The 11,155-nt window shown below is 41.6% G+C and overlaps 1 protein-coding gene across 1 annotated transcript; it reads left to right on the top strand.

Moving 5' to 3' along the window:
* The first annotated feature begins 53 nt into the window (after nucleotides 1-53).
* LOC106580392 (annexin A2) lies at nucleotides 54-10,447 on the top strand. The gene is made up of 13 exons (XM_014161401.2): nucleotides 54-196; nucleotides 5,053-5,119; nucleotides 5,296-5,398; nucleotides 5,573-5,667; nucleotides 5,837-5,950; nucleotides 6,486-6,576; nucleotides 6,751-6,830; nucleotides 7,287-7,346; nucleotides 7,449-7,539; nucleotides 7,642-7,737; nucleotides 8,079-8,137; nucleotides 8,375-8,485; nucleotides 8,588-10,447. The coding sequence occupies exons 1-13, from the start codon at nucleotides 192-194 to the stop codon at nucleotides 8,648-8,650; spliced, it is 1,035 nt and encodes a 344-aa protein (XP_014016876.1). The 5' UTR covers nucleotides 54-191; the 3' UTR covers nucleotides 8,651-10,447.
* The last annotated feature ends 708 nt before the right edge of the window (nucleotides 10,448-11,155 follow it).

Genomic DNA, 11,155 nt, shown 5'->3' on the forward strand with positions numbered 1-11,155 from the left:
CTACAGCCAAGATAGCCTACCTATCAATTGAGACACGCCCATGGTTATAAAAGGAATGAGTGAGTGCTTCAAGTCCAGCATAACCATATCCTATCTGTCCAGCAGCAGCCACACCCTATTGTCTTGGAAACAGACTAAAACGTCAAGTCATTTCAGAGACCTCTCCTGTCAAGCAGATACGAAACGGGACTATGAGGTGCGTTTCATTTCATTATGCTGTATAATGACATACATTGTTGGGGAAATATATTTTTTAACAATATAAATCTTTGATTTATGCAGTTCATAATTGTACGTTTTCTTTTTGTAAACCGATATGGTGATAAGCCACAAAAAATAAATTGGGTTTCCCTGCGTTTTTTCACATGGAGGAATCTCAGGAAGGAGTCCACCACTCTAGACTGTTTTAGGCAACATCACCAGAGACGAGAGGAATTTAGAGTCTGTAGAGTCAGGTCGGAGGACTATTTGCTTGCTCTGGCCAGATGTTGAGTTTTGTGATACGCAAGCAGAAATGACACAACGCCGAAGTTTCATTTGTACGGAAGAGTATTAGAGCCAAGTGAATAAAAAAAGAGCAAGGGGTGGCGTTACTTGAATTATATTTTTTTTGCAAACTAGTACTTTAAAAAGTAGCAAAATATTTCTAGAATAAAGTGTCAATATTTCTAGAATAAAGTCGTAGTTTTATTTCAAGATGAATGTAGGGGATTTGGTTAGTGCGGTGGGTTGGGTTGTGTGTGTATGCATGCAGGTGTGTGTGTGTGGGCGGTAAAAAGTAGGGGCAAAACAAACAAATGGCCATCAATTTAATTATATAATGCACTGGTTCAAACAGGCGTCACTGTGCACTCACGCGTATCAATCTAATGATCTAATAACTCGCACGAACAAGCACGCGCACACACACACACAAAGTATCCCTCTGGCTTTTTCAGACTGCGCATACACTTCAAAATCCATGTTATGAGAAACAACTGTCACTGAACGCGAAGAGAACTGGGGTTGAGTCCCTGCAGTCTGTCCTCCGAATTCGCTACGTTCTGCTGCGTAGCCTAGGGGAAAACCTTGCAAAAATCTGTGCATAATGGGAACTAATAACGACTTTATCCATGGTGCTTTACTAATGGTAGTATTTCCGCTTTATGACAACCATATTTCTAACGATAAGCTAGTAGGCTACGTTATCACACCTAATAAAACGAATTATCTTGGGATCCTGGGTACCGGGGGCTATGCGTGTGTATGTGTCCAATATTAAACGGCTTTCCAAATTCGCTACAACACCGCTATTTCCATCACACTATAAACCTATAGCGGCCCATTAGATTGAGTACCGTAATCTTATATTACAGTGGGCAAGTGAAAGTAAATGATAGGCCTATCCAACAGCTGCGGGAGGAATGAACAATGATGCAAAGGTTTAACGCAAGTGTCTGTGTGAGGAGGCAACTCAAGGACATCTCATGCATGCGCAAATCAACTAATCTGAGGCACTGTTTGAATATATTCATGGTTGGATTCTCCCTTTCTAGAAATAGTCATTGGTCTAAATATAGCCCTATTAGATACATTATGATAGGCTATAAAGAAATAATCCCTGATCTGACAGTACTTGGTTGGTAGCCTAGCATATTATCTCCTTTCACTATCCATCTATCGGTGACGTTTTCAAGGATGCATATCCCAAAACAGGGACATCATCTCCGTTATAGGCTATTTGTCTCAGCTATACCGCTAATTTAGGCTACCACTTGTTCACTTTATAGAGGCTAGAGGCTAGACCTGTTGGCTGTTAGATTATAAAAATGGAACGTAAAATTACTGTCGTTGACGGGGCTTTACCCAAACCCCTACCCCGTTGCTGTGCACGGTCCATGACAGGGGGTTGGCCTACATATAATAATATGGTTATTATGTGCTAAAAGAGAAAGGATTTCCTTGTTACTAAAGCCAATTCTAAAGTATAGTTTCACCAGGTCATATAACTGCGGGCAATTCAATGGTGGCACGCACAGCAACAGGGAGTGAGGGAGACATGCACTTTACCAAATTCCCTACTTTAATATTGAAATATAACTGAGACATTGTTGTCAAAATATTGACACTTTATTCTCAAAATATTGACACTTTATTCTCGAAATATTGCCATTTTATTTTCGAAATATTCCCACTTTAAAAAAAAATACTGTAGTAAAAAATGAAAATAATACAAGTATCTCTTCTCTTCACTTATTCCTAATACTCTTCCGTACGTTTGCGACACTAGAGGGCAATGAAGTAATGGACTTCACCGACCATTGTGGCCCTGTTCAAAAACTCTTTCTATTTCCTCCTCCTTTCCTTTGTTAATCACTGATTTGTTTGTGAATTGATACATGAAGACAATCATTCCATTGCATAAAATATCTAATGTCTGTAGTTTGGGTACCTGGTTTATCAATGGTAAATGTATCAATGCAGAGTTGGACAACTGAACTGCATTGATACGTGAATCTGAATTATGGAATCATGGTATTTGGCAATTATCATGAAAAATACCCTGCTAACAATCAATCAGCATCCAGGATTCAAAACAACCCGTTTTATTATATTTAATATTGCATTGCATATTTTAAATATTTGTATACATATTTTATATATAGTTGAAGTCGGAAGTTTACATACACTTAGATTGGAGTCATTAAAACTCGTTTTTCAACCACTCCACAAATTTCTTGTTAACAAACTATAGTTTTGGCAAGTCGGTTAGGACATCTACTTTGTGCATGACACGAGTAATTTTTCCAAACAATTGTTTACAGAAAGATTATTTCACTTGTAATGTAAGGAAGTCTATGTGTAGCTGGTGTATAGGAGTCAGGCGCAGGATAGCAGATATGAGTAAATAAAACGTATTTTACTCAACATATAATAAATGCAATACAAAAACAGACCCCACAATAACAGCCCTTCCTACATAGAAACAATCACTCACAAACGAACATGGGGGAACAGAGGGTTAAATAATGAACAGGTAATTGGGGGATTGAAACCAGGTGTGTAAGCCAAAGACAAAACAAATGGAAAATGAAAAGTGGATCGGCGATGGCTAGAAGGCCGGTGACGTCGACCGCCGAACGCCGCCCGAACAAGGAGAGGGACCGACTTTGGCGGAAGTCGTGACATATAATTCACTGTATCACAATTCCAGTGGGTCAGAAGTTTACATACACTAAGTTGACTGTGCCTTTAAACAGCTTGGAAAATTCCAGAAAATTGTGTCATGGCTTTAGAAGCTTCTGATAGGCTAATTGACAACATTTGAGTCAATTGGAGGTGTACCTGTGGATGTATTTCAAAGCCTACCTTCAAACTCAGTGCCTCTTTGCTTGACATCATGGAAAAACCAAAAGAAATCAGCCAAGAACTCAGAAAAAAAAGAAAAAGTCTGGTTCATCCTTGGGAGCAATTTCCCAACACCTGAAGATACCACGTTCATCTGTACAAACAATAGTACGCAAGTATAAACACCATGGGGCCACGCAGCCGTCATACCGCTCAGGAAGGAGACGCGTTCTGTCTCCTAGAGATGAACGTAATTTGGTGTGAAAAGTGCAAATCAATCCCAGAATAACAACAAAGGACCTTGTGAAGATGCTGGACGAAACAGGTGCAAAAGTATCTATATCCACAGTAAAACAAGTCCTAAATCGACATAACCTTTAAGGCCGCTCAGCAAGGAAGAAGCCACTGCTCCAAAACCGCCATAAAAAAGCCAGACTACGGTTTGCAACTGCACATGGGGACAAAGATTGTACTTTTTGGAGAAATATCCTCTGGTCTGATGAAACAAAAATAGAACTGTTTGGCCATAATGACCATCGTTATGTTTGGAGGAAAAAGGGGGAGGCTTGCAAGCCAAAGAACACCATCCCAACCATGAAGCACGGGGGTGGCAGCATCATGTTGTGGGGATGCTTTGCTGCAGGAGGGACTGGTGCACTTCACAAAATAGATGGCATCATGAGACAGGAAAATTATGTAGATATATTGAAGCAACATCTCAAGACATCAGTCAGGAAGTTAAAGCTTGGTCGCAAATGGGTCTTCCAAATGGACAGTGACACCAAGCATACTTCCAAAGTTGTGGCAAAATGGCTTAAGGACAACAAAGTCAAGGTATTGGAGTGGCCATCACAAAGCCCTAACCTCAATCCTATAGAAAATTTGTGGGTGTCACGTCCTGACCATGGTAAGCTGTTATTTTCTATGGTAGAGTAGGTCAGGGCGTGACAGGTGGGTTTGTTCTATTTCTATGTTCTTAGGTTCTAGTTTTTGTATTTCTATGTTGGTTTGTTTGGGATGATCTCCAATTAGAGGCAGCTGGTCCTCGTTGTCTCTAATTGGAGATCATACTTAAGTAGAGGTTTTTCTTCCTGGGTTTTGTGGGTGATTATTTTTGAGTAGTGTTTGTTTCTCCTCTGCGTCACGGTTTGTTGTTTTCTTTTCAGTTATTTGATGTATTGCCTAGTTTCACAGAGTAAATAAAAATGTGGAACTACACACATGCTGCACCTTGGTCCTCTCCTTTCGACAGCCGTGACAGTGGGCAGAACCGAAAAAGCATATGCGAGCAAGGAGGCCTACAAAGCTGACTCAGTTACACTAGCTCTGTCAGGAGGAATGGGCCAAAATTCACCCAACTTATTGTGGGAAGCTTGTGGAAGGCTACCCGAAACGTTTGACCCAAGTTAAACAATTTAAAAGGCAATGCTACCAAATACTAATTGAGTGTATGTAAACTTCTGACCCACTGGGAATGTGATGAAAGAAATAAAATATGAAATTAATCATTCTCTCTACTATTATTCTGACATTTCACATTCTTAAAATAAAGTGGTGATCCTGACTGACCTAAAACAGGAAATATTTACTGGGATTAAATGTCAGGAATTGTGAAAAACTGAGTTTAAATGTATTTGACTCCGGTGTATGTAAACTTCGGACTTCAACTGTATATATTACATGTTAAATAACCCCAACACTAATTATGCCTAATCTCAATCGCAGTTACTCTGTCACTCCCATCATGGAAGCTCTGCTGAAGTCTATGCAAAATACCCCTCCCAAAGCAAGTGTAAGTGAACCTGCATCTCTGAAGAAACTTTCTCATCTCCTCTCCTTCATCTGGACTAAACTAAAAAGATAGAAAGGCTAAACGCAACATGACGGAAGCTAGACAGTAAATGTCAGTGATAGAGGTTTACTGTAGTGACTCAGTGACACCACCCCTCTCTCCCCTGTCTTGTCCAGTCCCAGGCGATGTGGTGGGGTACACTGGGCACTGTGCGACCCTTCCCCAACTTCAACTCAGAGAAGGATGCCCGTGACATTCAAACTGCCTTGGAGAGCAAAGGTACTATTCGAGGATTGAATGTCCACTAATGAAGTAAATCAGTACCATAGCTCATTGAAAACAATTTGTTGCCTGAGAATTTCATCTATCTGATAGTGTGAATGTTTGAAGTAGTTAGTATCATACATACATATTGGATGAGGTATTCAAAATATGTGTGTGTGAGTGTATTAGCCAGTGACGTGAACACTCTGGTGAGAATCCTGACCAATCGAAACAATGCTCAGAGACAGAGCATCGCGGAGTCCTACCATAACCTCACACAGAAGGTAACTGTCACTACCTGTTTGAAACACTATGTGGATCTGTCAGCCTAACAATTTGTGGATCTGTCAGCCTACCTATTGACTACTTTTACATCTGTAAGGGGACTGTGGGAAGGGATGTGATATATGGCATTGGAACCCAGCCCAACAGTCTCTATCTACCCCTCTGTAGGAGTTGTGTCCTGCCCTGAAGAAAGCTCTGTCAGGGGGGCTGGAGCAACTCATGCTGGGGCTGATGATGACCCCCTCTCAGTTTGACGCCCATCGCCTCAGACAGACCATGGAGGTGAGAGCAGATCACCTGTTATTTCAATGATCATTGTAATGTAATACATGTTAATTGTATTTTTAGGAGTGTAATTACTGTATGTACTATAATGTGGTTTGAATGAATGTGTGGGTCTTTGTGTATGGTGTGTGTGTGAATGAGTCAGTGTTGTAGTACTCAAGCCCAGGACTCGGACTTGACTCAGACTCAAGTCACAATTTTCATGACTCAACTCAGACTCAACTCAGACTCAACTCAGACTCGACCAGTGGTGACTTGGACTTGGCCAGTTGTGACTTTGTTGTCAGAAAATCTCTCTTTTGCATAATTTAACACCATCAAATGTTAGATAGCTGTATTATCTATTTAGCCTTACAAATGTGCAACACTGTAATGATATTTAACTTAAAAAATGGTTTGACAGCTACTTTTAGCACACCAAGGGACTCGTGACTCGAGTATAAAGGACTCAGACTTCACTTGGACTCAAGATTTAGTGACTTGGCTACATCACTGGAACGAATCACTTTAAATGTGTAATTGTTTGTTACAGGGTATTGGTACAGATGAAGAGAGTCTATTGGCTGTGTTGTGTACCAAATCACCACAGCAGCTTAAAGATGCCACTATTGCCTACAAACAGGGTGAGAATTACTGTCTATGGGTAACACATACACTCTTGCAATATTTGCACACACACACACACACACACACACACACACACACACACACACACACACACACACACACACACACACACACACACAACACACACACAGAGAGTGCCCTACTGTAGTCTTACTCTGCTTTGTTTACAGAGTTTGGACGTTACTTGGAGAATGATCTTATCAGTGAGACTAGTAAAGACTTCACTAAGCTGGTACTGGCCATACTCAAGGTACTGCCACTCTTCTTTAGCAGATTCTCGTTCTGGTCTTAGACTTGGTTGTCTCAATATTGCAATCTACGTAGAGTTCACTAAGAAAAAAAAGGTGCTATCTAGAACCTAAATGGGTTCTTTGGCTGTCCCCATAGGAGAACCATTTGAAGAACCCTTTTTTGGTTCCATGTAGAACACTTTCGGTTCCAGGTAGAACCCTTTCCACAGAGGGTTTTACATGGAACCCAAAAAGGGTTCTACCTGGAACCAAAAGCGTTCTCCTTTGGGGACAGCCGAAAAACCCCTTTGGAACCTTTTTTTCTAAGAGGGAATGCTATATAGGCATAGTAAGTTAGAGTGCCTTGTCAAGTTTTCACCCCCTTGCACAGAGTAAGCTGTATAGATCAGCCAGAGAAAAATAATGTCCTAATTTGAACTAATTGAAAGGTGCCATTTGTGCTTTAATACCAACAGAAGGAGGAGCTGAATTCAAAGGAGATGGTTGATTATCAGCTCATTGACCAGGATGTTAAGGTGAGTGTTCTTCTTCAAAGCCCCAAATTACCTCCAGAAATTCTCTCCAATTAGGCAGTACTCTTGATATCCTTTTGTGTGTGTGTGTGTTTGTGTGGGTAGGCTCTGAATGATGCTGTGAATGGTAAGAAAAAGGACCCAGCCCCCTGGATTCAGGTGTTAACCACGAGAGACTCAAACCATCTCAACAGAGGTAACAAACAAATCTCTCTTTTATCCGTTCGCTGTCTCTCTTCCTAGACCTAATATGGCTGTAGCCTCCATTACCACCCTCCATGCTCTCTCTTTCCCTCAGTGCTATCCAGGTTGGAGGATCTGAGAGGGGAGACTGTGGATAAAACAGTACAGAGTCACTTCTCTGGGGACCTGAGGCTTGGCTTCCGCACTCTGGGTAAGACATAGCCTTGTTCAATCATTTTTTTGTTTGTTTTGTATTTTACCTTTATTTAACTAGGCAAGTCAGTTAAGAACAAATTCTTATTTTCAATGACGGCCTAGGAACAGTGGATTAACTGCCTTGTTCAGGGGCAGAACGACAGATTTTTACCTTGTCAGCTCGGAGAGTCGATCTTGCAACCTTTCAGTTACTAGTCCAACGCTCTAACCACTAGGTTACCTGCCGCCCCACAATTGCTCTGTGCTAGACTAACTTTCAACTTCTTCAAATGCTTATGTGTGTTTGTGTATGACAAACATTAATTAACAGTATTTATTGATTCTTTCCATCTGTAGTTGGCTCCATCCCAAGTATTCCTTTGTTCCTGGCCCAGCGTCTACACAGCAACATTAAGGTAAGTTTCATTTCATATGATGGTCTACTCCACATTCTGTTAGTGACTCTACTCCAGACTCACACTGGCTACATGACTATACTTGTTGTGCTGTGAGGTGTAGTCAGCAAGTGTAGTGGGCATTGCGATCTTGTAAGACTATCGATTTCTGTGCCTTTGTGTCAGGTCTCGAGGCAGAGTCTTCTGTAAGCCAGGTTCATTCAAATTGTGTATGTTTATTGTGCATGTGTCCTGCAGAAAGGCAGTTTAGTGCAGGGGATTCTTATCAGCCACAGTGAAGAGGACCTCCTCTGTGTGAGAATCGAGTATCGCAAACTGACCAACACTTCACTCTACTCTACATTGCAGGTGAAAACATATGCACCCGCACCAATACATTGAATATTCATTCTGAAAGGTTTGTAGTTTGTAACTCTGTCATAACTACGTCCCTCTCTCTCACACCCACAGAAAGAATACAAAGGGGAGATGCAGCAGGCTCTCCTAGCCTTGTGTCGATCTGAAGACCTGTAACCTACACACAGTATTGTCACGCTGGTATAAAGGGATCGGGAGACAGGCGCAGGAATGCGTGATAGGGTTTTTTATTTATCCAAATTACAGCGTCCCATGTACAGGCACGGCGACGACGACCAAACAAACACTATACAAAAGACAGGGTTGAGACCCAAACAAAAGAGCGAGGAGTACCTCGAATAAATACACAATCGCACAATGATTATCACATGGGACGAGACCCGTAATCATCTGCACAATATACGTGGCACGAAAGCCAAAACAACACAGCACAGGTACTCACACGACCAACGGCCATTGGAACAATAATCGACAGGACAATGGTGAACAAAGGGAACACTTATACAATTACTAATCAACTGGGAATAGAGACCAGGTGTACGTAATGACAGTTCTGGAGGGATCCGTGACAAGTACATATTATTTCCGTTGTTGTAACCTAACAACTGGTATTATGTCACTCCATTAAACAATTTACATGTCTTTGATATTTCAGCACATTTTGCTATAATTTGACCAAGTCTATTTCAACCATAGTGCTAACCATTATGAAAGGGTAATTTGCCTTAAAGTAACCGAATTTCAAACATCTCACACCTTTGTTTCTACTTCTATGAATATCATCTAGTGTGTGTGTGAGTTGGTGGGGAACAGAGCCCAGGCGCTTCCAATTCTAAGTGTCTCTCTCCATCTGTTTGTCCTAATCCCAGGTCAATGTCAGCCAGCAAGTATTAAAATCCCTCAAGCATCTCATAGCTAGCGTCTCAGACTCCCCTCATCCCCTCCCCACCATTATCCACTCTCCCACCATGACCAAGGCCTGGCTGGGCCTATGGATTGTCAATCAGTAAAAATAGAAGCATTTTCATCCTATGGCAGTGTTTCCTCTACCATTATATAGACAATGCACCACGTCCCCCAATTATGTTGTTGCCACTCCGAAGCTCCACAAGAGGTGTCACCTGATTCAATCGGTTTTAATCAGATGTGATGGTAACGTCTGCTTCCAACTCACACTCACAAACACGTAGATCCCCTGAACGCAGCTCACTTTCCACCCCACTTTCCAGCTTACTCTCAAACACATAGATCCCCTGAACACAGCTCACTTTCCACCCCACCTTCCAGCTTACTCTCAAACGCATAGATCCCCTGAATGCAGCTCACTCTACAGATCCCAATCACCTCAATTCTGATCACCTATTTAAACACCTGTATGTCATTATCACACACTATTTAGTTCAGTTCTTTGCACCCCATCGTTGTGAGGTATTGTTTGTTTTGTGACACAATTCTATTCGTAGCTCTGTTTTTCCCATAATTTACTCCTCCCATGTATGATAGTTTTTGCCTGCCTCACTAACAACGCCTTTTGCCTATTCCCTGCCTGTACTTTAGCCTATCGGATTTCCTGTTATCAACCTATTGCCCGATCTCCCGGACGACTTTACTAGCCTTTTCCCTGCCTGTACTGTTGCCCTTTTGTATGACCTTCTGCCTGCCCCTGGACCCAGCTACCTGCCTCCTCCTGTGGTCCTTTACATTAAACACCTGCTGCGCCCTGCGCTTGAAACCAGCTCTCTGTCTCCTATCGTGTTCATTACAGTGATGTTGGCAGCCTTGGATTTTTGAGTCAAAGAGTTTGGATCCTATGATGAGACGAATAAATACACAATCGCACAATGATTATCACATCACATCAAAAACCACATGTAACTGTTCCTTAATAATGCAACTTTAAACTTGTACAAAGTTGAAAACAATAAATAATAAATGTTAGTTTTAAACATAAAAGGTTTGACTGCTGACTGGATCATGAAAAGAAACACTGGTTTGTTTCACGTAATGGGGCCCAGGCAAATTCCAAAAGCTTAGTTGGGGTCACATCATTAAAAAGTTGGTGAACCACTGGCTAATTTCTTGTGTGTGTGTGTGTGTGCAATGTCCAGCTATTGAAAAGGGACACCTTGACAGTGAATGAATGTCTATCAGGATTTCAGCTTTGTCAACCAACAGTAAATTGTCTCCCCCCTCCACGTTGAATGAGCTCACCTTTGAGACCATGTACATTCTATATCAGGGACTGTCCTTCTACTTCCGCCATTTGACTCTCGTCCATTTTTTGGTCTCATCTTCCTCCACATGTCTTTTATCTCCATTCCTCTGACTGATTTACAACTTACAATGACAGTGGTTTCTAAACTGGGAAACATTTATTAGTAGTAGTTCATATTTGGGGGTGGACTTTAAGAGGGGATGTTTCATGTCCATAGTAGCAATAACAGTGTGTGTGTTTGTGTAAGAGAGATAGAGTGGGGACACATTGTGCATGTGTGTGTCAGAGAGAAAGTGTGTGTGAGTGTTTGAGATATATTTTGACAGACACACAGAGTTGAATAATAGGTTTAGAGGCCTTGGTCAGTGGAGGAGTCTTAAAATAGGTTAGAGGAGCGGCATAGGAGGTGGGAGTTGCCAACCTTTCCACCAAATATAAAACCACCC

Source organism: Salmo salar, chromosome ssa02 (genome assembly GCF_905237065.1).
Source record: "Salmo salar chromosome ssa02, Ssal_v3.1, whole genome shotgun sequence".
In the NCBI taxonomy this organism is placed as follows: domain Eukaryota; kingdom Metazoa; phylum Chordata; class Actinopteri; order Salmoniformes; family Salmonidae; genus Salmo; species Salmo salar.